At 38.2% G+C, this 27,626-nt stretch overlaps 1 protein-coding gene across 3 annotated transcripts in view; it reads right to left on the bottom strand.

The window, feature by feature from the left end:
• The window catches only part of Nsmaf (neutral sphingomyelinase activation associated factor), a 52,280-nt gene extending 29,132 nt beyond the window's left edge, over nucleotides 1-23,148 (bottom strand). Inside the window, exons 1-6 of one of the 3 annotated variants that reach the window (XM_047516260.1) lie at nucleotides 22,823-23,148; nucleotides 8,957-9,046; nucleotides 5,334-5,412; nucleotides 5,172-5,239; nucleotides 5,054-5,090; nucleotides 937-987 (exon numbers count right to left, since the gene is read on the bottom strand). In XM_047516260.1, coding sequence (XP_047372216.1) covers nucleotides 937-987; nucleotides 5,054-5,090; nucleotides 5,172-5,239; nucleotides 5,334-5,412; nucleotides 8,957-9,046; nucleotides 22,823-22,881 — 384 coding nt within the window. In that variant the 5' untranslated portion in view covers nucleotides 22,882-23,148. Of the gene's footprint in view, nucleotides 1-936; nucleotides 988-3,370; nucleotides 3,465-5,053; nucleotides 5,091-5,171; nucleotides 5,240-5,333; nucleotides 5,413-8,956; nucleotides 9,047-22,822 lie in introns of those variants that run through there. The other 2 variants (XM_047516250.1, XM_047516268.1) reach the window with 2 other exon arrangements.
• Between the last annotated feature and the right edge of the window lie 4,478 nt (nucleotides 23,149-27,626).

The raw sequence follows: 27,626 nt of genomic DNA, 5'->3' as shown, positions 1-27,626 counted from the left end.
CTCAAACTCAAAGTAGAACTTACATGGATGGCTCTCCTGGGTCTGTGCCTTTCAACCTCTACAACCATATGAGTCAATTCCTTATAATAATCTCAATCTCCTCACACACACACACACACACACACACACTATGCATTCATGTATGTACTAATGCACATACATACATATACATACATCCTATTGGTTCTGTTTCTCTAGAGAACCCTAATACATATATGTATAACTGTGCAGCTTGCACTTGAGGTGGGTCTCGGGAGAGCCTTTAAGAGAGACAGCACCGCAGGGAGGGGTTCTCTATTTGGGGTTTGGGTGTTCCACTTCTCTGGAGGTTTTTGTCAATGTGTTGAGGTGCTATCCACTGGCCCTGTTCCTAACTCCTGTAAACACTCTCTTTTAGCCAGTTATCTCTTTAACATATATTAAGCTGAAGTATAAAGAATTAAAATACAGAAGAGTTCAATGAAATACCTAAGCTCACTTGAAAATTCCTGAGGAAACAGATGTTGTATTCAAGTCTACTCATAGCTTCAACCCAATTAAGAGTATTTGTAAGTTATAACTGAGTTTTCAAAGAAGGGTATTTTATAACTTGTAAATAAACATTTCTCATATTTAAAAATATTTTTAGTAATGTATTAGCAAATAAATTCTCAGTGAAGTCCAGTAAATACTTTTATAAATGATCCATATTTTGATTTAATTTCTAATCTAATCATTTAAGCTCTCCCTCTTATAGGCATATTTATTTTTTGATGTCAAATGAATTCTCTTGGATTAAAGTCTGTGCCTCCCTTGGGTAATTTTGTTATAACTGGTAATAAACTTTTAAGTATCCAATATTGTTATATTTGATTAAAGATGCTAATCAAGTCACAAAATCTTAGTACTGAAAATCACTACATAAATTGTTGGGAATACATGAAAAATTTTACTTACCCTTTCTATTTTATATGGTGCAACAATATTATGTTCTTTAATAAAATACACCTGAGGAAGACAAGTCAATACTTTTGAAATAATAACCAAAATTTTTTACGATAAAGATTAACTATAAATTACAAAATTATGAATAGAATACTTTAAATCATCATTACATAATCTCTATTTATGAAAGCACTGCATTAATACTTGTATGGTTTTAAAGTTCAGATATTAAAATAACAAATATTAAATTAAAAAGAGAATCATCAAGATAACAAGGAAATAACAATTACTGAATAGATGAATATCTAAGATTCTTTATGAATGTTGTTATTTGTACCAATTAACAAAGCAGACAGAAGGAAGCTAATATAAGCACTGAGTTTTCTAAGAAGTGGGTAAAACAAAGTCACTGTGGTATGAAATACATTAACAAAAATTAATAGTGTTTTCAGCAGGCCACCAGTTCTCACACAATGCATTGATAATTATGTAGAACAAGCAATACCATTCATCAGAGCACTGACTCCTTGCACCTGTACCCTGTCCCAGCCTGTCCTCCCAGAGACAGTGGAGGGACTGCCTGGGCTCTCAAATGTCAGCTGCTCTCCTGGGGCACAGAATGCTGACCCCACCCCTCTACCTGTGAGTCATTCTGCAAGTGTGTGATTATACACTGCACCCTTTCCCATTTTACACAAATCACAGGTAACCAACCCTGCTTGGTCTCACATCCTCCTCTGGCTATTTCTGTTCCTTTTTATAGCAAAACTTTGCAAGAGCTTCCTGTACCTTTCCTTGGGTCCATGACAGGTTTTCACCCAGCCACACTACCATGGTAGAAACCACTTCTTCAGTGGTCACAAAAGGTGAACAAAATCTCCATGCACCAAATCCAACAGTGGGTTTGCCAGTCTACCTTAGCTCTCCTCAGAGCACATGACAGAGCTGATGGCATTTCCACTAGGCTTGCAGGACACTGCCTCCTGTTGCACCCCTCTCCCTGCCCCTTCCCCACACCACCTTCCCAACCTCTAATGCTAGAGAGCAGCAGGGCCCTAGTCCTTGGACCTCTCTGTCCATTCTCTATTCCCAGGCAAATCTCTATTCCCAGGGTTTAATGACTATCTGGATACAGACACAGTGCCCACCCATAATCCCAGTAGCTCAGGAGGCTGAGGAAGGAGGATCGCAAGTTCAAGGCCATCATCAGAATATTGGTGAGGTCCTGAGCTACTCAGAGAGACCCTGTCTCAAAATCAAATATAAAAAAAAGGAAAGGACTGGGGATGTGGTTCAGTGGTTAAGTGACCCTGAGTTCAATCCCTGGTACCAAAGAAAAGAAAAGAAAAAAAAAAAAAAAAAAAAAGAAGCAGCAGTACTATCTGGAAATTTTCAACTCCTTCACTTATCTTTCTAACCTCAGTTTCCTCTCCAAAACCCAGACAAATGTATCCTAAAACCTACTGGACTTCTCTTGAAGGTCTGTTAGGCATCTCAAAACTCACATTCTAAACCATGCCTGTTTTTCCCCAGACTTCTTTATCTCAATAAAAGGTACCACTATGCACCTACTGGAGTTCTTCCTGATTGTTCTGCTATATACTCTGCCACTAATCTATTGGCACATCTGTTAGGTTTTTCTTCAGAATATATTCAAAGACCAACAGTCACCATCTTGACCCAAAAGACTGAGTTTCTGAACACCTCCAAGGGTCCCCCAACTTGCCCTTGTATAGCTTGTTCTCCGCCCAGTCTCTAAAGAGACTTAGTTTATGTACAAATCAGATTTTGACTCTTCTCTTTTAGTTCTCCAGTAGGTTTTCTTCTTTTCCCTTTATTCTAAAACCTTAAAGCATTACCATGGCTCCAGCCCCAGCTCCATTCTCCCTCTGAGCGTGCTTCTCAACTCCTGCCACCCAGCACACACACCCTCCTGCTCCATGGACACCTCATGGTTCCTCACCACCACTCTCTACACCTGGAACGCTCTGCTCAAGATAGTCCCATAGCTCCCTCCTTCCTGCCTTTGGGAGTCTAGTCAAGTGGTACCTTCTCAGGGAGGCATTGCTGACCACTCACAGTAATATTCTCCCACACCTTCTATTCTTTGGTCCTGCTTTCATTTTCTTCATAATATTTATCCCTACCTGACACTGGAGGAAATACTTGCTTAGTATTAGTCTCTCCCATTGAAAAGAATAATTCATGGAGAGAGAGAGAGAGAGGCTTTGGATATCTTGTTCTATCTTCTATCTGGGGCCCTGCATATTTACTGAATGCATCAGTTAAAACTAATACTTACATAACATACACCCTTTGTTATTTTAACAGCACCAAAAACATCTGGAAGCAAAACTCTAAATCTAAAGCACCATAGCATATTTATGAGAGCCTATGACCCAGGAAGTAATCAGAAAACAGAAAAGTTGCCTGGTTGTGTACTTACCATGGCAAGTTTAATACTCAAAAGAGTAGCTTTGTGTCCAGGTGCCCCTTGATGTTAGACTGATTTCAGGTTGGTTTGAGATCGCTTCTAAAAACTATTAAAAATGTGTAACAGATTTGGGGACTTTATTATAAGTCCAAAGTTAGTAAAATTTTGCTAAAGTAACTAAAATCAAAGTTTTATAATGGAAATCCTACTTTCAAGTGATAAAATAACTCTTCCAAATTTAGATGTTAAAAAATAGGGTCATAAAGTAGTAAGATAAATAGATATGAGAACACAGGGGTGGACCAGAATTAACAGCAGCTTCTCAAAACAGTAGAAAAACTGTATTCACTTAGGCCAGTAAAATAACATGAAGTTTCCAGCGTGGTAGTGTAGGTCTATAATTCCAGCCACTCAGGAGGCTCAGGTGTGAGGATTTCAAGTTCCCCGTTTGAGACTATATCTCAAAATAAAAATAAAAATGAAAAGGACTGGGGAAGTAGCTCAGAGGTAGAGTGTCCCAGATTCAATCCCTAGTACTACAAAATAAATAAATAAAAGAAGTAGTCAAGGAGCTCACAAAAGGACTGGGGATGTAGCTCAGTTGGTAGAGTGCTTGCCTCACATGCACAAGGCCCTGGGTTCAATCCCCAGCACCAAAAAAAAAAAAAAAAAAAAAAAAAAAAAAAAAAAAAGGAGCTCACAAAATATTTTCTTCCTTAAAATTAATAGCCTCATGGAAGACAGACACAGAAAATCATCTAATCTGAAATCTCTTAGATTTCATAAAATAAATTTCAACACACAATAAACAGTGTCCCATGAACCAAAGGGTTCAGTGATCCAAGGACTGGTAGGGTCACTCTCTCTCCTCAGTCGCCTCCCCAAGACTCCCCACACTGTCTTAGGTGAGCCTTTGAGTGGGGTCCTGAAACAAATCTGTCTTTGTTTAGCTTTTCTGAAACTTACTTGATCACAGAATGATCTTTCTCTGAACACTTCCACACCTCAAAGAACTAGAGCCCTGCAGAATTGAGGCAGCACAGCTAATGTTTCATTTTAAGGTGAAGAAGAAATCCAGAACCCAAAGAAAGTGGTAGATCTCTACTCCCTTTTCATTTACAACTTTAAAGAAAATCTACTCGCTAATCATATGACATCAATACAAAACATATACAGGTTTTAATCTCTTGTAATACCAGTACTGTACTGAGCACCTATATTGAGCACAATAATGGGTACATAAAGAATTCAGAATAAATTCAGAATCAACAAAAGACCATGACCCCAACAGTCATGATGATACAAGATGACACCTCCTGAGTCATGCCTGGGCTGTCCTGAGTCAGCCTGAGCTATTCATGTGACCAACTCTTACTGGCCTTCCGCCTTCTCAAAGGCTACAAGGTTAAGGAGGAACTCTTCTTTCAATCTACCCACATTGACTAAGCACCTGAGGACAAAACCCTAAGCCTACAGATATTACACACCTAGAAAACATCAAGGATCCTGTTGGAGAACACATCCTTAAAAAGTTTTCTTCAATGACTAAATTTTAGAAGTATTTACACATATATCCTAATGGTAACATTTCTACAAAAAAATAATTTCATAATGTGAAAAGAAACCACACAAATATATATATATATATAAGTGTTCATAAAAGTTAGAAAAAAATATTTACTAGGTGCTTCTTACCTGACTGAAAATGAGTGAAATACCCCCAGATTTTGTCCTAAAATACAGATAAAAGTTATCAGATATATAAAACTCTTTGATTAAACTAAAAGATAAACAGTTAATGAAGAGGACATACTTGGCAAAGTGTCTATTGGCTCCATTTTCTCCATGTTTTCCTATCTTTATACAATCTCTCAAAGGAATCTAGATAAAATTGAGAAAAAATATTATAAAAATAAGCAAAGGTAAAATACACAAAACCCAGGAATGTTTCTGTTCACACTTAGAATATGTTTACCTTAATTATAGGTTGGGATATTGCATCTGGTTCAAAAATCACTGATTTTGAACATATTTTTAAGGAGCCTCTGATTTTCCTGGAAATTAAAATAGAAGATATTACTTAATGAATATAACAAGAGTCCCAAAATAATCATGATACATTTTAAGTAGAAAACAGGTTTCTAAGTCATCAGCCAATAAAGGTTCAATAACACAATTAGAGAAGATATGGCAGGGTATAAAAAATATCTCTACCCCCTTAGATGTTAGATAAATCTGTACACTTTTAAATTATGGTTTCATCTGTTGAGCACTGTATCATACCTGCTATTTTTATTACCTTATTTGGTCCTCACAGCTATTCTACAAGAGAAACTAAGGACCAGAAAGGTTAATAAATACTGACTCTATCATATCTTCAGTAAATTCTCTATAGTCAAAAGACCAATTCAGAAGGTAATATTAAATATCTAAAATTGATTAGGAAAAGGTATTTTTAATTTAAAGTCATACAAAAATATAGAGTTTAAATTCAGCACATAAAATGCCTATTGCAGAGATTTTGGGGTATGGAAGAATTGAGGGAAAAAAAATCTGTTCCATGATAATAAATGCTTTTAAATCTATCCATCTACTACTATGATATCAAGTAAATCAGTTATGGACTTTACCATTTTCATATTTTCTTGACATTTATGTGTTTTCAATAAGTTCTAGAAAGAAACATGCTCACACATTTTAGAGGCAGTTGTTAGTTTTGGCTAACAAGTATCACTTGCCAGAAGATAATAAAAAACTATAAATTTTATTTTCATTTATTGTTTGGATGACTTATCAATGATCAAACCAAGACAATGGCTTATTATGTAGTCAGAATGTGAATGAGAAGATACTGGAAAACTAATATATAGAAATCACCTTAAGATCAGTTTCCAATAGTACATTTTGTCTACAAGTAGAATTTTAAAAATCTCAGGTTCTTTAAAATAACTTCCATTACATTTGGAATTTTTCTCTGGCTATTTCTTGGTGTCCTGGTCAACCCTCTTGCTTTGCCCATCCCAGGGCTCTCTCATCTCCCTAACTTAACAGAAGCCCTCCATATCTGAGGTTCTGAATCTACATATCCAATCCATCTTAGAGGAAAAAAATTCTTTTAATAATTCCAGCAAGTTCCAAAAGGCGAAACTTGAATTTGCCATGTACCTAGTACTACACTGAATCCATGAGAATGAAGTGATGTGTCAGCTCTATACTTAGGTTATTATAAGTAATCTAGAGATGATTTAAAGTACGTAGGAGGACATCTAAAGATTCCGGCATCTGTGGGAGTCCAGGAATTAATCCCTTGTAGATTCTGGGGAACAACTGTATATCCAAATTTCTATATAAGGACCTGTTGATATGCAAAGAAGATAATCACAAAGGGAAACAAGGCTTATGGTCTGATAATGCTGCTTCCTCAGATCTCCCACCAGCACCACCAGAGTAAAACTCCCTGTTCTTCTGTGGGAAGGAAGTATTTATTTAGCTTTCTCTCTTCAGTGTTCAATACATATGCATTGAATGGATGAGAAGGCCCATCACACTGATGGTTGTGATTCTTTATAATCCTTTTCCTCAAAGGGTTTTGAAATTTTATATAATTTTTTCATATTGTTACATGCATTTACTTTTTATGCCCAAACTTGCCCAATAGTAACTTAAAAAAAAAAAAAAAAAGCTTGTGAAATTTCTAACATGAATAGACAGGACTGCCACGTTTGGATAACTGTCCTTCAGAAGACCATGTGCTTGGTCCCCCTAGGCACTACTGGGAGGTGGAAGGAGCTTAGAGGTGGGGCTTAGTGAGAGGTCTTCAGGTCACTGGGACATGCCCTTTAAAGGGATAATGGCACCCCAGCTCCTTTTCCGCCACATGTTCCTGCCCTGATGTGCCACCACAGGCTCAAAAAAACAGGGCAAGCTGGTCATGAACTGAAACCTTTAAAATTGTGAACCAAAAAAAATCTTGTCTCTTTGTAAGTTGATATCTCAAGTGTTTGTTAAATAAATGGAAAGCTGACTGAACACATGGACTACTGAGAAAATTCTTGACGTCATTCACTTCATTCATAAATACTTTAGTATGAATCACACAGGAAACACTCTTAATAAATGGCCTTTCATTATCACACCTAAAAATTAGGACTGAGAACATAGCTCAGTGGTAGAGTACATGCTAAGCATGTGTACAAAGCCCATTCCCAAGCACTAATAACAATTCCTTAATTTCATCAAGTACGTAGTCAGTGTTCATATTTTTGTATTTTATAATAGAAAGCAGATTTTTCTATTGTATGAATGTCTTCACAGTTTGCTGAAATAAAATCCCAAATAAGTTCATATCACATCTCTTAATCTAAGCTAATTTTCTCATACTATAAATTTTGCTGAATGCATCTCTATGGTTTTCCTATACCCACGCACTCCCTTGAAATTATTGGTAAGACTAAATGACTTGATCAGACTGTGGTCTGATCTTCTGATAAGAATATTTCAGAGGAGGGGCACAGGTATTGCCTTTGCTTCAGCAGATACTGGAGGCCTCAGGTGATGTACATCTGGATAATATCCATTATAAGATTTCTCAGAAACTTCTTACTAATGGTTTCAGCAGCCATTGAAGATTACTGTCTAGATCAGAGGTTGGCAAACTTCTGTGACGAGCCAGATAGTATCTCTGGCTTTGGAGACTAGAACATCTCCATTATAACTATTCACCTCTAACGTTGAAGAGGTCAGACGCATGCAATACAAACAAATGGATGGGCCCTGTGTTCCAGTAAAATTTTATTTAGAAGTAGTGGATCAGATTTGGCCAATAGGCCATAGTTTGCTGATCTCCTAGTGTGATCCATTATTTCATTAGGGATCGAAATGTTATCATTCCTTCTGTATTTATTAGATAGAATGTGTTAGCAGGGGCTGGGGAGATAGCTCAGTCGGTAGAGTGCTTGCCTTGGTAGCACAAGGCCCTGGGTTCGTATCTCCAGAACCCCAAAAAAAAAAAAAAAAAAAAAATTAAACCTTAGAATGTGTTAGCAAAGAACTCATTGGCAATTTGGTGACACTGAAGTACAACTTGTACAAGGAAAATAAACAAAAAAAACTTCACTATGCACTTTTATAGAAAGCTTTCTAAAGATAAGATCAAATAAGAAGAATCTTTTAAAAGTCATAACCACAGTTACTAAAACATGGAGAAATTAAGATTTTGCTTCTAGTTAAAACTACATTATTACTTATTCATTTTGAAAGAGTTGATTTTATATCAGTCTTACTGTTTATGATCATTCCTTTATAACACCATAACCACAATGATTAAGAACAGAGTACACTGTATTAAGTATAAGAAAAAAATAATGGGTAACTTCAGAGTCCTGTTTAGCAAGTTTGGAAAAATTAGAAGGAACCACTTTTGGCTTTGAAAAATATTTAAAGTTATGACAGTAACTTATAAATCTATTTCCTTGTTAATTTCTACCTAAGAAGAAGAGAGAAAAATCCTATGTGATCCTACATTTAAAAAAAAAAAACAAAAACAAAAACAGACATCAGAAAGGTATGTTAGTGCACAAACCTCCAGAGCTCTCCTACCTTTCTTCCTGGCTACCACTGTGCTGAACATGATTAGCTGTATGCTGTTCAAAGTAGTATTCCTCCAAGTTAAGCAGCAACAAGGAAAACCTAAATTGGGGAGAGAAAAAAAAATTCTTTTATATTTAGTTTTTAGGAAGTATAAGCAGGTCAAGTGCTTTCCCATTTCTTAATTTAAAAGTACTTTTGAAGCATTTCTTGCATGCCAGGCACTCTTCTCTAGCTACCCAGTAGGGGAGGAAGCATACAGACCAGCCCACCTGGTGGGTCAAATGATCACTATGCCAAAAATGAAGTCACTCATCAAGCAGATGAGGGATTCGTTTATAGAAATCCCAAGTTTTCATGAAATTAAACTTTTTCTGGCCTGAAGAAGCTTGGTTCTCTCCCACCTATGGAATTTTTAGTTTCTACTGAGGGAACATGCCAGGCTTCCCCACTTCTTCCCTGCCAACATCACATCTCATAGTGATTTGAGTTCATGTTACTCCCACAAGACTGTGTGCCTGTAGGACAGTCTTGATAGTGCCTGTCATTACCAACCTACCAACATTGTGCTTTGTGCACAATGGTATTTAATAAGTAAGTAAACTGAATGCAATGGGTTAAATTATAATTCTTTAAGTTTTAAGTGTTTTAAACTTATAAAAATAAGTAAGGAAGATGAAAAAAAAATTGAGTTGCATGGCCACAGAAAATATCTATGGCAAAGAAGTGAAAACAAGCATAGTTTGTTTTGTGGTAAGGACCAGGGAACATAATAGCATCTAGAGTTACAGGGAAAAGTGTTCATCAGAAGTGTGGAACTTGAGATGCATCTTGGAGTTGTGGTGTGTTGGATAAAGATATGCAGATTAAGGGTGACAGGTTACACATACACGCTTCTTTTGTTTCCTTCTGAAATACAACTAAAATTTAAATAAAAATATTTTAAAATGGCAAAATCCAAATATTAACACAAATTAGAAAGACATCAAAGCAAGAAAGAGTTGTCAGCAAATCTGTGGGAGATGGAAAGCAGAATGGAGGAGTAAGCAGAGCCATAAAGAATATCAGATGCCTCCGAGGAGGCACCACTCAGGAGAAAACCAAGCAGGCTGCAGGATTTCCAAAAAGTCCAGAAATGGCAGGTATCAAGTTCCAAGAGAGTACATAAATACAAATGGATATCCCAGGATCACCAACCCCTAGTGTGAAAGAACAAGATCTATGCAAGCAGGAAGAAAGCAACTTGAGGGACTAGAGGCAATGCAGAGAACAGAAGGTCAAGAAACCATAATTAATATCCTCACAAACAGAAAATTATACTCATGACCCAAAAAAACATTGTTCATTTAAAAAAATGATCTGAACCAAAATGAGTGACTCATGAAATTAATGATCGAAGAAACCAGTTTTATTATCCTAATAGGTAACTTTTATTGACCTGTAATTCATTTTATATCCATGAACAAAAATCAGTCATAAGTTGGGTTCGATACCCAGTATGTATGTATGTATGTACATATGTGTATGTGTATGTCATAGGCAATATAAATATGTCATAGGTGTGTGTATGTGTTGGGAGGTGGGTGGGGGGAGACAGAAAGAGGCTAAACTACCAGAGCAAAATGTGAAATGCTCAATACTTAATTTGAATTTCAACATAATCACAAGATTTAGGATAGCTAGAAACAGTCCTTTGATGTGTCAGATGATTTCCAGGAAGGTATAAACCAGGGAGATATTAATTACTTTGTCCCTTGTTTTTACCTTACATCTCAATGTCTGGAAACCCTTTGCTTAGGCTGGAGTTGAGCACTTCTTTCTTCTCTCTCCTGATCTTCCTACTCTAATGGAGAGGGAAAAACAAATATTCTCCAGGAAGACAATGTCATCATTTTATAGCTATGAAGCACAAGTCACCTTCAGAGACAACTAGTTCTTCCACATAATTATTAAAATATGTTCATATCAGCCAGGCATGGTGGTGCATGCCTATAATTCCAGCAACTCAGGAGGCTGAGGCAGGAGGATCACAGATCTAGGCCAGTCTCAGAAACTTCCTAAGACCTTATCTCAAAAATTTTAAAAAACTAAAAAGGTTGGGGATGTAGCTCACTGGTAAAGCATCCCTAAGTTCAATCTCTAGTACTACCCACAAAAAGGTTTATGTTAATTATTTTAGAACTAAAGTCATCATTTTAGCAAACAGATTAATATAGCTTCCTCAATTTAACTGTATGCATATTTTGCATTAAATGTAAAACACATGGAGAAGGTATAAAAATCATACTTGTTTAAACTTAGTAAGAAACTTTCATGTGTGTTTTTTCCTGTTTACTAAAGTATATAGTTATATCTTCTTTAATATTTTTCTACTTAAAATTTTAACAATTAAGTTTCATGGTTTTTACAATGATTTTCAAGCTATATTCTAATTTTGTTAAAAGATCCCATGCTTTAAACAAAATTAAAATCATTGTTTTGTAGTTGTATGGTCTCAACCATTAGTATTACATCAGGCTGTATAAGTTATTTCTTGAGGAGATTCTTGACTGTGGCCCTGAATATTCCTGGTTTAACCCACATTTACAGAGTATGGAGTCATTCTCTTTAGATAAATTTCCTCATGGAGCAAGTCAACTTTACTAAAAAGATGTTGTCCTATCCTTGTGTCACCTGAATCTTTGTCGTTTCTTCGACCGGGGATTGAACCCAGAAGTGCTCTACCACTGAGCTACAGTCCCAGATCTTTTTGTTTTATTTTGAGACAGGGTCTTACTAAGTTGCTGAGGCTGGTCTCAAACCTGTGATCCTCCTGCCTCAACCTCTCTAGTCACTGGGATTACGGGTTGCATGCTGCTGTGCCTAGCAATGTCACTGAATTTTAAAGCATACTTACATGCTTAACACTTAGCCAAGAACATCAAATAGCTCCACTCCAGTCTTTTGGGATAGCCTGGCATTTGTAGTCACTTGAGAATTATTCAACATTCTGTTGATGAACAGTACTGACAGTTTTACCAGTCAATCCTGTATCCAAATGATAGAAGCAAGAGAGGCTTCACTGTGACAGGTGTGATGCAAGCTCAATGGGAGAAAGTGCTGTGATATCCACAGGGGCCTGGAGAGCCACGGGTGCCATATATTTGCCATCTATACTCTGAACACCCCAACAACCATCCTTGCATTGGTCTGACAATAGTGAGCTTAACAAGTGAGTTGGTTTATCCAAACTGGACTTTTTAAATAGTTTCTGAAATAAAGAAAAAATTAAGAAAACTGATAGGGTAAGATTGCAATCCTGTGACTGACCTCACTGGAAATGCCCCCAATAATACACTTGACAGCAATATTTGAAGAGCACTGTAGGGGCAGAAGATGTGACACCTTTCCTCACCCATCATCAGGATCAGAGCTGATACTTCAGTAACAAGACAGGTTAATAAAAGAAAAGCAAGACCAAAAAACGTGTTTAATCAAAGTTTAACATGATGTAGAAATCTTCAATAATAAAAACCCTAAGACACAGGAAAACTGCCCATTTTTGGCCTTAGGTTCAATGAAAAATGGATAGCCATGAAGAAAATGACTGGACACAAGGGAAACAAGCCAAGGGAAAACTCAACAAGGCCTGTCTGTCCAGATTCTTCTTGCCCCTCTGGGAAGTCTTCCTTCCTCCAGAGTATGGGAAGGACCCCTCTGAAATGAAGGTCCTCAGAAAAGAGGGGAGAAAGTAAATGACCTTCCTAGGTTTTATGGTTTACTTTGGGGGAGAAGGGTTCTAGTTTCTATGACCCACTTTGAGGAAGGGGAATTCTGGTTTCTGTGACTCATTCACAGGGAGGAAGAGACTGGAGGAGGGAAGGCAAGAGGCGGGGACTTTGCTTCTGAGGCCACTGGTAAGGCTTTCCAAGCTCTAATGTAATGTACTTAACATGCTGAAGTGCCATACTTTGGGGTATCATTTTCTGAGCCCTAACACAGTCATTCAGACAATACTATTTCAACTAACTATACTAATCTTAGTTTCCACTTTCTTAATTCTGTTACTAAGATATCACAAAAAAAAAAAAAAAAAACAAATCTTATTCCCTGCCAAAGTTCAGATGATCTAAATCTACTGCATTTTCTGAACCTACAAGTTAGAAGAACTCTACTAAAGGAGATTAGAATAACATGACTTGACTTTGTAGTGAATTCATGCTGGAGATTGGTGACAACTTCCTCTTCTAGTGGTTTAGGAACCATCTGTCTCATCTCAAATTAGCACTAAACCTATATGTACATGTTCTTTGCACTCAAAGTTCCTAGATCACTGAAACAGTTTTGTTTTTACTCTCAAACTCTCCCAGGATGATAAGCCAGGAGCCAGGAACACATGTGTATTCTCTGTATCTTCATGCATCTTATGAAAGTTCATCCTGACGATCAGTGTCATGCACAGAGTACAGAATAAGGACCACTTTCTCCATCATAAATCAATGTTAGATGACCAGACTGGGTCCTAGGCCACAGTCAGTACTTCTTCATTTCAAATGCAACTTTAGAATATTTGCTTTGTTTTTGTTATTTTAATCTATAGCATTTTTTAAAGCCTCTACTCAAGTGGGGAGTTAACATTTTGAATGTAGCAGTGTTTAACCTTCTTGCTTCATATTTTAAAAAATATTATAAGGCTGGTGGAACACTACCTGTGCAATTACTCTATCTTATTGCCTGATCCATAACTCTGTAGGAAAGATGATTTCAGTTGGAAGTTCAGAATAATAATTTTGAAGACTCCAGAACTGTCAATACTTCTCATTTTATTTCTTGAACCTTTCAATATCTGCTTTCTTAAAAATATAGTTTCAGTTAATAAGTAACATGATATGACTGTTTTTTCTGGCAGCTTCTTCATTGCTACCTATTAATTTTTTAATGTTAAGAATTAAGTAAAGTTCCCAAGCTCTCTGCATTAGGATTAATTAAAACTTCAACAAGGAAGTCAAAGAACTGTAATTAGATCTAAGCCTTCAGCAGGTATCAGAATGGCCACTTCCTGTTTTCTGATCTACACCAGGTACACATCTGCCATTTCTTCCACCCACTATCTTGGCCTATAACAATTATGAATACAATTATGTTCTTTGTTCCTCTTTCCATTATGTTCTCTGGGTTTTTTCCTTCTGGTCATGAGTGTTGGTACAAACGTTTTACATCTTACTGATATTCAAAGCCAGTGGGCTCTCCACGAGCACAACTTTCCTTTTGTATAAATATATCGCTTTTCAGCACTAGTTTCTTTTCTGATCTTGAGTCTGGTCCTACCAAGTTTCAGTGACATCTAACACATACACTAATCCTCCTTTGTAATACAATCTGGCTCATTTTATTAACCATGTTCTACATATTTATATAGAGATATCTGAGTGACTAAATAGTATTTCTAGTTACTGCACCATTGTTTTTTCATGCAAATTACCAGCCACTCCTCCCCCACAGAAGCACTTCATTTTAGTGGTAGTGTCCTCCAACATAATCAAATTCGCTGTTTCACCTGGCCTTTTTAGACCTCCTTCAGTAGTAAGTTTAAGCTCTATCACCCAGTCAGACTCCAGGAAATTATATTCCCCTCTGACTTCCGTGAGATGCCAAGACAGTTCTTATATCAAAATCCCTTTCACTGATGCCTCGTAAAGCCAGTTCTTTCTTTCTAATCCCAAGTCTCAACAATCTCAAGAGAAAGGTAAAAGTAATAATCTTCAATTTTCAATTTTCTTTCAATTTTCTCAAGGGTCATAGCCCAGGTCAGGATGCTTTCACAAGCCTTATCTACACAATGAAGATAAAGAAGGAAGTATGGTTGAAGGGACTAACCAGCAAACCAAAAACCCAGGATGAATGCACACTTGGTGTTATCTAGAACGGTGCTTCTCATACTTTAATGCGAACACAATCCTCTAGGCATCTTGTTAAATGCAGATTCTGATGCAGATCTGGAATGGGGCCTGAGATTTTGCATGTCTAACAAATCCTAGGTTTGTTTCTGCTGCTGGCCAGGGTACCACACTTTTAGAGCACCAAGAAGTATCAAGGTTCCAATACCCACATAAACCAGGCTTCAACCATTCCAGAATCATTCTAAACTGGAAAACCATGAAGATAAGCACAGGCCAGTAGCCCATAGACCTCATATTTAGAACAGAAGCAGTATGTTACACTGGAAAAGGGGCTGAACTTGGATAAGAGAATTGTAGTGCTGGCCTTAGTTCAGCCAGGCCTTAGTTTTTTGACCTTGGTCAAATCACTTATGTAGGCCTTATATTCTTCAACATAAAACTGAGGGAGATAAAGACTAGATTCTCTTCTTAACCAGTGAAACTATAAATAAACCTGAGCTTAAAGAAGTCAGTTGGGATTTTATTTCAGGCATAATAGCAGTTCCAATGTCTAAAGAAACAACCTCACTATAGATGTTCTGAAATTGCTAGAAAAGTCACCATAAAAATCTTTTTGAGTCCTTGGCTGAGAGGATGAACAAGTAAGGGAGAGTCTTGGAAGTATAAAATAAACACAAGCAGACATCCTGTGGAGTCAGTAGACATTGGAACAGTCTTTTTTCCCCTGGGGGCTTTTTCCTAATCAAGAAATATCCTGAACTTATTAGGGGCAAATCCAAAGGATATAGTAAAATAAAACCCAAGAGAAATGAATGGGGTCCCTCTCCCTACTCAGACAGAAACAAATGAAAAGTTTCTGGAAAAAATACACTTTACACTTAGGCCTGAGAGATTTCTTGAGGAAGAATTTTCAAGGAACAAGAAGCCACAATCAAAAATTATTAAACACACTAGGAAGTACAATTACTGATTGTCAGGGAAACAACAAACCACTTAATTAAACCTGGAAAGGCCACAAATATTTCATATTCTACAGCTGGTTATTTTATAGTTATGTTTAATAAGATAAAATGACCCGGCAGTTATTTAAATGAACCAAAAAGAGCTAGAAATTTTAAAATAACTCAAATTAAAATTTTAAATAGTGGGTTAAACACCAAATTAGGCAATTTCAGAGAAAATTAGTAAGCTGTAAAATGGGTTTAAAGAACCCATAATGCGCCAAAGGAAAATAAAGATGATAAGTATTAAAGAGACATTTTGGAACCATAAAAGAATAAGGGAGAAACAATACTTCAAGAGGCCTACCCCAAAAGTTTCCAAAACTATTTCTGCATTAGGAACCCCAAGCAGTTATAAATGAAGAAATCTATATCTAGACAAACAGCAAAACACTACAAAGATGAAATCTTAAAAGCCGCTGGAGAAAAGACAGATTACATAGAAAGAGCAGACTTGAGCAGTACTGCTTTGTTGCAGGCTGCTGTCCCAGAAGAGAAGGTGGTCTCTTGAAAAGATCCACAGAATCCTGCTCCTGCTTTGGCTGTGTTTAAGGCAATCAGTCACAAGGCTTGGACCCCAGGGTCCTAATCATGCCAGGCAAAGTGCTGGTTCTTCCCCATCAAACCATGAAAGTGATGCAACATATCCTACTCCTACCCTGTAACATCATACCGACTTAGCCCCCAAAATGAGCCGGAGAGGGGGCAAGGACAGCTCATAGTCACAAATGCAGAACTGGACAGATGAACCAAGGCTCGCCCACAGCAGAGCCCTACTGCCTCCTGGCCCTTGGTCTCTCCTTGAGTCTCTTAGAGCCTGAGGTTGGCCCAGTCAGGTAGCTGTGCACTGCCCCAGGAGGACACAGAACAAGCTGCTACTGGTTTTTTTTGTTTTTTTTTTTTTCCTTTTCTTTTCTGATCCTCCCTTCTTTTTAACACTGTTCCTGCAAATCTGGGGCAATATTCTCTGGTCATTTACCTATGTACAATTTTCAAAATGCTGAGATAGATCTAGTAAAACTGATTTTGTAAAGAAGGGCAAAGTAAGAGTATGTTCAGATAGACCTGAAGCAGTTTATATCATAAGACCCTGGTTTCAGGAACTTCTGAAGGACAGTCTTCAGGTAAGAAAAAATAATTCCATAAGAAAGATAAGACATATAAAAAGGAATGCTGAACAAAGAAAACGGTAAATAAGCAGCCAGAACTACAGAAGCATTAACTGGACAATCATAATGCCTAATGTATAGATTTTAAATAGTGATAAAAATACCAAATAGCCAGGAAACGTGCCACATGCCTTTAATCCCAGAGGCTCAGAGGTTAAGGCAGGAGGATCACGAGATCAAAGACAGCCTCAGCAAAAGTGAGGTGCTAAGCAACTCAGTGATACCCTGTCTCTAAACAAACTACAAAATAGGGCTGGGAATGTGGTTCAGTGGTTGAGTGCCCCTGAGTTCAATCCCCAGTACCCAATAAATAAATAAATAAATAAATAAATAAATTAATAAAAATACCAAACAACATTAGAGTATAATTTGGAACGGGAAAACAGGAGTTAGGTATTACAAGATCCTTACACTGGGCTGGGGAGATAGCTCAGCTGGTAGGGTGTTTGCCTCATAAACACAAGCCCTGAGTTCGAACTCCAGTACCGCAAAAAAAAAAAAAAAAAAAAAAAAAAAAAAAGATCTTTACACTGTTAGGAGGGTAAAATATCAGGTACACCCTAGAAAAACAGAAATAGAATATATACCTTCCATATTCTTCAGGGAAAAATGAAAGACAGCCAGTGTACTTTATTTAGTTCAAAGAAGAAAAGGGGGAAAAGAAGATACAAGAGTAAAATAAAAAAGCAAAAATGAATCAATATATGTTTGTAATTATAAATACAACTGAACTAATTTAAGATAAAAATTATCAAAATTAGAAAAAAGTTTATTTTCAAAATGTATTTTTTAAATAAAGTATTTTTATAATAAAAGGATCACTGCAGAAAATTCAGGTAATACAGAAAAGCATAAAAATGCCAAACTGCATTCTGCAATTTCTTTTTCAATTTCCACTGCCATCAGCAGTGAATGAGTATCTTTCTCATCACACTGTTATTGACATTACACTCTCACTTTGAACAATCTTTTCTGATTTGCTTGATGACAAATCCTATTTTATGATATTAAATAGCATCTCTCTGATTAGTAGTGAGGTTGAAAAATAAGTTTTTACATCTTTACTGGCAATAAATGATAGTTTCTTTCCATTTTTTATTTGTTCTCTGCCATTTTTCTGTTGGTGCATTCATCTTTTTTAAGTGACTTAGAAGAGTTCTTCATATATTGAATGTCATAACATCCCGGTATATTTGCTACATGCCTTTAAATCATCTTTACCTGAGTTGCATTATATGTAAAGTATATTAACAATTTTAAAAGCTTTTAAAAAGAGTTAAAGTCTAAGCTATCTATAAAAAATGCCTAATTAAGGACACAGAAATATTAAAATGGTAAATTCAATATAATGCTAATAACCCGCAAAAAAGCTGACAGATATATTAAGAGAAAATAAAAAAAATCATTACTTTATGTAAAGAGGTCATTATATGTTCATAAAAGATTCACTTTGCCAAGAAAATAACATTTCTAAGCTATTCATGAGATACAGGTTAAAAAAACAAAAAGGGCTAGGTGTGTAGCTCAGTGGTAGAGCAAGTCTGCCTAGCATGCTAGGATTCCAGGTTTCTATCTCCTTTGTCACAATAAATAAACAAATAATACATAAGTAATAACAAAAAAGTATTTTTTGAAATCTATGAGTTGGAAATTTTAAGATGCATTTCGAAATATCTAACAGGTAAAAGATGAAATCACAATGGTATTTAGGAGAAACCAAGCACTGAATCCTTACATGGCTATTGCTATTTTATATCACATTTTAAAAGACATTTTCAAATTGAAATCATACAGCAAACACACTCAAAATCTATTTATGGGTCAATTCTTGTGCCTTCTCAAAAACAGCCATTTTGGAAGAAGTTAAAGTGGTAGAATAAAAGAATAAGGGTATAAGCTAGTGTGCATTTGGGGTGAGGCCAATGGAAATTGTAAGTTAAAATATTTGCAACATTTACATCCTTTCCTGTTATTCTTCTTTTTATGTGAGAAAATAAATGAACCCTATTTCTTTAAGTTAGGCAGATTTCTTGCAACTGATCAGCATTCCTGAGTGCTGATTCTGCAATTTTTCCTTTTCAATACCTGTTATATCCCAGGAAGAGAGATTAAAGGACTAGGATGATCCACCTTACAAATGAAAGATTAAACAGGAGTATAACAAATCATTTTGTCTTTACAAGTGTTTTCATTTATTTATTTTGCAGGACTGGAAATTGAACCCAGGGTCTCACACATACGAGGCAAGTGCTCTACCTCTGAGCTGCATTCAGTTTTTATTTGGATTGAGGGTCTAGTCAAATTGCTAAGGCTGAACTAGATCTCCGGGATCCACCTGCCTCTTCTATGCTCCCAGCACCTGGAATTATAGGCCTGTGTGGCCACAGCTGGTCAACAAGTGTTTTTAATATAATGAATACAGGTCCAATTGATTAAACAAATATGTTGAGTTAAGGAAATTTAATATCAACATAACCAAGATAATCGTATATCCATGCAATGTCTGAAGCAAAGTTGAGGTCTTAGAAATGCCTGTAAAACTGTGAATGTAATATGTAGGTATCCAACAGAGAATTAAGATCACTAATGTGTTATTCTAAAATGACTGCTTACAAATCACAACTAATTTATTCCATAACATTACAGAGATAAAACTATGACTGCGTCTCAGAGGAATATGCCTCATTACCTAAAATTCTGCATAACTCTATATGAAAATCAGTGTGGTCCCACCACCACAGCTAGACGTGAAGCCAAAAAATATTTAACAATTACTCTACTACTAAACTTAAAACAGAAATATCTTAAATAGCAGCAGTTTATGAAATATCCTTATCTGCTAACCCACTGACCACATCTGCCATTCCTAACAATTCCAAGGATTATATGTGAGTTGTCATTTAAATTTTTTTCATTTACCTTCATCAACACCTGCACAGGATATTTTGAACAACTAGTACATTAATATGGTTCCTGCTATCTAAATCTTAACCAGGATACTAGTGTACTTAATTTGAATGGCTAAGTGTCTGTTTCCTAATTCTGAAAATTACCCAAGAATTTCTTTACAAACATCATCAATAAATGGCACTATTGTGTACTTATTCCTTTCAAAAGTCTGAGGGTGGTATTACCATGTTTAGCAAATAAAATACATGATACCCAGTTAAATTTGAATTTCAAATAAACAACATGCTTATACAAAAATTTATACTAAAATATTATGCTGAAATATTTTACTGTATGTATATCCCAAACTTTCATGGGATATACTTATACTAAAAAAATTATTAATTACTTACCTGAAATTTGAATTTAACTGGGTATCCTGTATTTTATCTGACAATTCTAACTGGGATTCTTCCTCTGTCACCTTTTAGATGCAATATAACACAGTGGAACCTGTTCATTCTACCTCCTAAAAACATCCAGAATCAATTTAATGTTCTCCATTCCTTCTGTTGCCACCAATGCAAGAATCTCCAGGACAGTCTCTATGCTTCTACTTTTATTAAAAAAAAGAAAGAAAATCACTTCCTTCAAATTCAGCAGCATCAACATAAGAAATAAATGCTAACTTCAAATTTCTCTTTCTTTGGGGTCACAATTTGTTAGCTGTAGAAATCTAAAATCCCTAACTTAGCATAAGAGAAGCCAATGAGCTCATAAAGAATACATGAGGTCACTCATGGGTAACTTCAAGTTTTCCAGGGAAAGTAACAAGTATCTTGGGTATGCCCAAGCCAGTGGTCTATGTCAATCTTGCTAATATGTGTTTATTGTTGCCAAGGAATAAGCCAAGAAAAAACTTTGCAGAAATGGTAAACCTGGGGCTCCATAAAGGTTTAAAATACTCTTGTTTTTCAGATGAATTCAAGAACTTAAAAAGAGACTGCATGATTCCAGTCTATACTCCATTGTCAGATTCCTGTAATTCAAATCAATATTCTATGAATAACATCCTACTTTAGAGTATACCCATCAGCCCAAGGTTGCAAAGCCATGGAGCAAAGCTTTAAGAAATGTGGGTGGTAAGTAGAATCCAAATAAATATAAAACATGTTGCACCAAGTTTTCAAATTACTGACACTCAGGCATAGCTGATGCACCCTGATTGATAGATATTTTGGTTGTGAGAACTCTTAACTTCAAATGTTGACAGCTGTAATGTTTTCTGATCAATGGACATCAACAAAGCAGCCTATACATGGAAATAACAAGAGCAGAAGATTTCTGTGAAACTGCAGAGCTGTATAAGCTAACCAAAATAAACAAATTATTTCCATCAAAATACGAGGCAGACCTAAAGAAAACAAGTTTCCCTGTATATCAAAGAAGTCACAGAATTATTATATGTGACCCTCAGGACATAGAACATGACAGCAATTCAAGTGTTTCAAAGTTCTGAAAATGTTCATTTGGATTTTCATCTATTTAATACAGAGCACCAGTAAATCTGGATACTGCTGGTACCAAACAATCTTTATACAAGAAACAGGCCTTAGGAATAAAGAGTGTGAGTTATTTTAGTTGTGGCCCAAATGTTATTTAACAAACAAATCTTTCTGTGACTACAACCTCATCGTACTCCCAAAAACGCTTTTGGAAGCCAAATCCAGTGTTTTCTGTCATTTCTCTACAGGAGGGAAATGCAATTTCACACTGGGTAACCTGGAGAGGCCAGTGTTTGGATGGAAGTGTCTGAGCCAACACCTACAGAGGTACAGGTGCAGATGCTACAAAAATTACACATATTCAATTGCACTTGTACTTGCATGTATAATCTTCTTTCTTGGTATCCACTCTGAGACAACGCGACAGGCTGGTAGCATTAGGAGATAACTATAGCTCTCACAACCAAAACTATGTTTGCAAAATGATTTAACCAGAGTTTCTTTTGGCAGTTGGCTAAGACCACAAACCTGAGAAGTCGAAAGAATTGTTTTGGTCAAGAGCAAGCATTAGGAAGAGCCTAAGTGAACTTTCTTAAGAAAGAATTCTGGGGATGGGGTGAGACACTCCTAAACAGCACTGTTGTGAGACCCTAAATCCTTACCCGAACGCGGGTGAAAAGGACCCTTTGCCCCGCGCTTTTGAACGCAGCGCCTTCAGACACGCTTAGATCAAGACCACTGCTCGGGGAGATGTATGCGGGTGCAGGTGGTGGCGGGGAGAACCCTGGCTTTTCTCAGAATGAGGCCTTTCTGGCAACCCTCCTTTCAGCCCACTAGGACAGACAGCTGGCCTTGCATTTGTTTGATGTCGGGAAACAAGCGCGGTGCCTTAGATCAGCGTCACCCAAGTGCAGACGAGGACGGTCGCCGGGCTGCGCGACCCCGAGTGCTCGGACCCGATCCCGGATAAGGACCTTTCGGGGTGTGAGGAAGAGGGGACGTGCGCCCGGCCGGCTTACCCACGTTCCCTGGCGAACGCCGGGCTCCCGGACTCGGGGGGACCCGCGCCCGACTCGGCGCCGCCTTCCGGGTGAGACGGCCCGGGCTCCCGCGCGGCTTCGCCGCAGGACGGCTCCGGGCCCGGGCTCCGGTTCCTGCCCCTACACCCGGCGGGCGCCACCCAGACCAGGACTCAGGCCTAGGACACGCTCCTCGCCCGGCCTCTGCCCGGTCCCCACGCCGGCCCCGTCCCCCAAGGCTCTGGCCGGCGCTCCCTTCCTGCTCCGGCCTCTGGCCCCAGCGCCTGGCTCGGACAAAGTGCCGGCTTTCACTCCGGCTCCGACCCTCAGGTCTCCACTCCCTGCCCCGACCCGGCCGTCAGCCCCGGGCCCTCCCCGCCGCCGCCGGCCCGGCCCTCCCTCCGCAGGGTGCGCACCTCTCCTTGGAGTAGAGCTGCAGCTGCTGCTCCTGCTGCTTCTTCCGGATAAACGCCATGGAGAGCAGGCGCGGGCGGGCGCGGAGCGCACGGCAGGCCCCGCCGCCGCCCGCCGAGGAGGTCCGGAGCAGCCACAGGGAAGGCGGACGCGGCGGCCGTCCGGGAGCGCGCGGCTGCGGGCCTGGCTTCCCGAGCGGCGCCGCTGGGCGGCCGAGAGCCCGACTCTGCGCCCCAGGGGCCCCGCGGCGTCCGGCCGCGATCACCGCAGCATCCTCGCGTGGGGACTCCGGCGGCGCAGTGACTCAGGCCCGGAGGAGGGGCGCGCGGTGACCCGAGGCGCCCCACACCCGGGCCGCCCCAGGAGTCCACCAAAGGCCAGAGGCCAGATGAGGAGCGGTCTTTACACACGAAACATTGCGCCAGTCCTTACAGTAGGGCATTTTAATTTTACGAATGAAAATCGATGCTTGCCCATAAACCACCAATTTGTTGACTGTGGGGACTTGAAACAACAATATTTTGTAGCTTTAGATCGCAAATCTCAATTGTTGAAATAATCCCGTGACTTTTTGTCATTTTAATAACAACTTGATTGAGATATAATTGACATACCAAAGAATTCACCCGTTTAAAATGTAACCACTCTGGTTTTTAGTATACGTGCAATTATCCCCACAGTTTTAGAGCATTTTCATCACCTCAAAAATAAACCTATAGCATTTACTTATTACTACCCCAAACCTCCCCTCCCAAAGCCCCTGACATAGCAAACACTAATCAGCTTTGTCTCCGAAGTTGCCTAGTCTGAACATTTCAAATAATGCAGTCATACAATATGTGGTCTATGCTCTCAAGGTATATTGGTGCTATAGCACGAATCAGTACTTCATTTTTATTGCTGGAGTGTATTCCATTGTATGAATATACTACATTTAATTTATATATTCATCAATTGATGGACATATCAGTCCATTAATTGGAGATTAATGCTGGCGTAAACATTCATGCATCAGTTTTTCTGTGGACTTGGACTTTCATTTGTGTTGGGTGAAATTGAAATCCAGGAGTGGAATTGCTGGGTCAAATGGTAATTCCTTCTCTAAACTTTGAAAAACAGTTTTCCAAAGTGGCTACCCCTATTTATCACTCCCACCATTAGCAGTGTAGATGGGTTCTAATTTCTCCACATCTTCTCCAATACTTGTTATTATCTGACTTTTTAATTAGAGCTATCCTAGTGGGTATGCCTGGTGTTCCACAGTGATTTGACTTCCTAAAATACTCTGAGAATTTACTTGTGATTGTTTACCACTGAGGGATGCTTGAATAACATGCTTCTAAATTGTATGTATGCTCAAACACATTTAATATTAAATGTGAGTAAAAGGTGAATATCCATCTCATCTCTCTCTGATAAGTGGCAGGACTCTGGGGGGAAGGCAGGGAAACCAAGAATAAAATCTAGGATTGGACATTTTTAATTTAATTCCTCTCAACAACACTACAAAATGCAGCATATAGATGGACACACACTAACATTTTTTGGAAGGAATCAAAGTGCCCAAGCACCCTGTGCTTTGATTCCCTTCTATGTATCCAAGTACTACACAGAACCTATTACTGGTAGACAGATACCCAGAGACACTGGGTCATTACTTCTTAGGATATTGTGATCTTTTTGGGTAACCAAGATAAAAATACATGAATAGGTACACGATGAGATGAGATGATGAGATTTGCCAAGAGGTACCACACTACACATTTCTATATGAGAAGTACTGCAATAGATGCTATGAATTCCAAGAAGAGAAATTAATTCAGCTGGAAAAAAAGCAAGCAAGAAAGAAAATCCAGACTGTAAGTTCTCTTCTTTCAGTTAATTATTAAAGAAACTGGTAGGTGGAGAGACTAAGATTCTCTCTTTGATCAAAATCTAGCCAGTTTTCTCTAAGTCCGCCTAATTAGGCCCTGATCATGGCCTATAAAACCTAGATTCAACACAGATAATTTTGTCCTCTTCCTCCCCCACTTTAAAAGACTTAAACAAGCACTCTGATAGTTTTTAACAGTTCCCTAAGATGACCCTGAACCCTGAAAGTGCCTGCTCAAGCTGCCAAAAGAATTTACTATTTATTCTAGTCTACAATTGACATAGGTCCCTTATCACCCTTTCTCACATTTGCTAAAAAGGGCTTACATTTTTAATCACTCTTTTGTCCCTTTGAGATATATGTGCCTCCTGCAACTCAGAAGTATTTTTCTCAAGGACCCAAAAACCATTCCTTTGAAATAAAATCATCAGGAAGTATAGGGCCTCTGTCTTTCAGTCTCCCAGAAAAGATAGAATCCCTAATCAATAATTGTCAGCCAGGAGCTGAGGATGTAGTTCAATGGTAGGGTGCTTGCCCAGCATATACAAGGTCCTTGGTTCAATCACCAGCATTGCAAAATAATAATAATAATAATAATAACAATAATAATAATAATAATAAAAATTGACAGCTAGTAGATACAACTATCTAATCACATTTACAATGCCCTTTGTAGTTCCTCACTGCCCTAACTCTACTGTCACCCATTGCCCTACTCCTTCCTTCCCAATTCACCCTTCAAATTGTCTAGTTCACCTTTACACAAATAAAAGCTGAGTTCAGTTCATGCTGAGCCCCCTTCTCTATTGCAAAAGTATATTACTGTTTGAAAACTGTCTTTGTCACTTTAGCTTTTGGTTTTGTTTATCAGGAAGCAGGAAAGAAACATTTAAAAGGATTTTCTCGAACAATAACTCAAAATAGAGATGCTTCTGCTGTAACAGTTTGTGAAGAATTAGGACAGAATTGAGACAGGTATCCCCTCATCTTTCCACCACCAAGTCTCTACCTCACCAGCATCTGTTCCCTTATGTTTTGTCTCTGTTCCTCCTAATTTAAGGTGTATCTGTTTCTATCAAAGGCCAACTTCTCTATTCTTCCCAGCAACTTGGCTTTTGTAATTACTCTTTCTCTCTTGCTTTTTCTATTTCTCATTATTGAATCATCCCCATCTGAATATAAATAACAGTTTTCAAAAAACTTTCCCTTCATCCCACATCTCCCTCCAGCTCCTCCTAGCAGAACTTCCTGAAATGTCTTCCTACACATGCAGCCTCAATTTTTTCATGTTGCAACCTCTTCAGTCCATTCCGATTGAACTTCCATTTCCACAACTTCAGTGCAATGGTTCTTGTCAGATCACCACATTCATTGGTCACCTTTCTAACTTCATCTTATCTGAACTCTCAGTAGAACCCAGTGTGACTGAAACACAGCATTCAGTGTAGCTGCTTATTGGAATACTTTTCTGCCCCTTAATTTCAGAGTTTCCTTGTTTTTCTCCTACCCTTGTTTGGTTTTCCTCCTGCTAAACTTTTTTCTCCTTCTCCTCCTCCTCCTGATTATCCTCCTTCTTCTTCTTCCTTCTTTTTTTTTTCTATTCAGTCCCAGGGATCCAACCTAGGGCCTTGTGCATATTAGGCAAGCGCTCCATCCACCACTGAGCTATAGATTAAGTTTGGTGCTGTTTTGATTCCAGGAGTTGAACCCAGAGGTGTTTAACTACTCAGCACATCCCCAGTCCTTTATATTTTTATTTTGAGACAGAGTCTCACTAAGTTGCTTAGAGACTCGCTAAATTGCTAAGCCTGGCCTTGAACTTGTGATCCTTCTGCCTCACTACCCCAAGCCACTGGGATTGCAGGTGTGTACCATAGCACCCAGTGCTGCTTAAGTTCTTAATGTTGATTATCTCTACTCACTGACTTGGTAATTTCAACTACTTTCATGAAAGAGGGGCCAAAGGGCTGTGGAGGAAAGAAAGGTCTGATAGTTTTAAGTTGTTTGTATTTGACTCAGGGTAAACATCTCATCAACTTTATCATTGGTAAAGTCTCTTATTTAGGGGTTAGGAGTGTGTGTGTGTGTGTGTGTGTGTGTGTGTGTGTGTGAATGTGTATGTGATTGTGTGTGTACTAAACTGAGTAGTTTTACTTTCCAAAGTTCTATCATGTGGGTACCTACCAGGAAAGACAGGAAGAAAAATCTCAGGATTTAAAGCAAAGTAAAAGAATTCAGTAGAGGCTGAGTGAGAGATTAACTTTGAAATACAAATTTTGTAGACAATATTGGACTTTTAGTAAGGCTAAAGAGAGGCTTAAACCAATCTTACCTTAATCTTTAATGATTGACATCTCTAGGTTGAGGTACTATGACTTCAAATGATAGTGACTGCACATCTCAGGGGATGTGATGAGTTCTGGGAGAGGATTCATCCACTTTTCCTTTTTAATTTATTTTATTATTTTTTGGCACTAGAGATTGAACCTAGGGGCATTCTACTGCTGAGCTACACCCCCAGCCCTTTCTCTTTTTTTATTTTGAGACAAGGTCTTGCTAAGTTACCATGGTTGACCTTGAACTTGTGTCCTCCTGCCTCAGCCTCTGGAGTTGCTGGGATGACAGATGTGCATTACCACACACAGCTATCCCCTTATACTCACAGAACTCAAAGCTGTGTTCTCCTGAAACTATGCTTATCTGAGAGATTTACAATCATAAAACTCATCTTTGAGCTTTCTGTAATGTTCTAACTTCACAGACTAAGCTCTAAAATCTTTAAGAGCTTGGCACATATTATTCATTTTTAAAAATTGCCCTTGTAACTGGGTCTGGTGCAGTCCCAGCTACTCAGGAAGTTTGCTTAAGCTCAGGAGTTTGAGACTAGCCTGGGCAACATAGTGAGATGCATCTCAAAAAAAAAAAAAAAAAAA

The sequence above is a fragment of the Sciurus carolinensis genome, chromosome 1, assembly GCF_902686445.1.
Source record: "Sciurus carolinensis chromosome 1, mSciCar1.2, whole genome shotgun sequence".
Lineage (NCBI taxonomy): Eukaryota > Metazoa > Chordata > Mammalia > Rodentia > Sciuridae > Sciurus > Sciurus carolinensis.
Note: the sequence above shows the minus strand (reverse complement) of the source record. Positions and strands in the feature narration are given on the sequence as shown.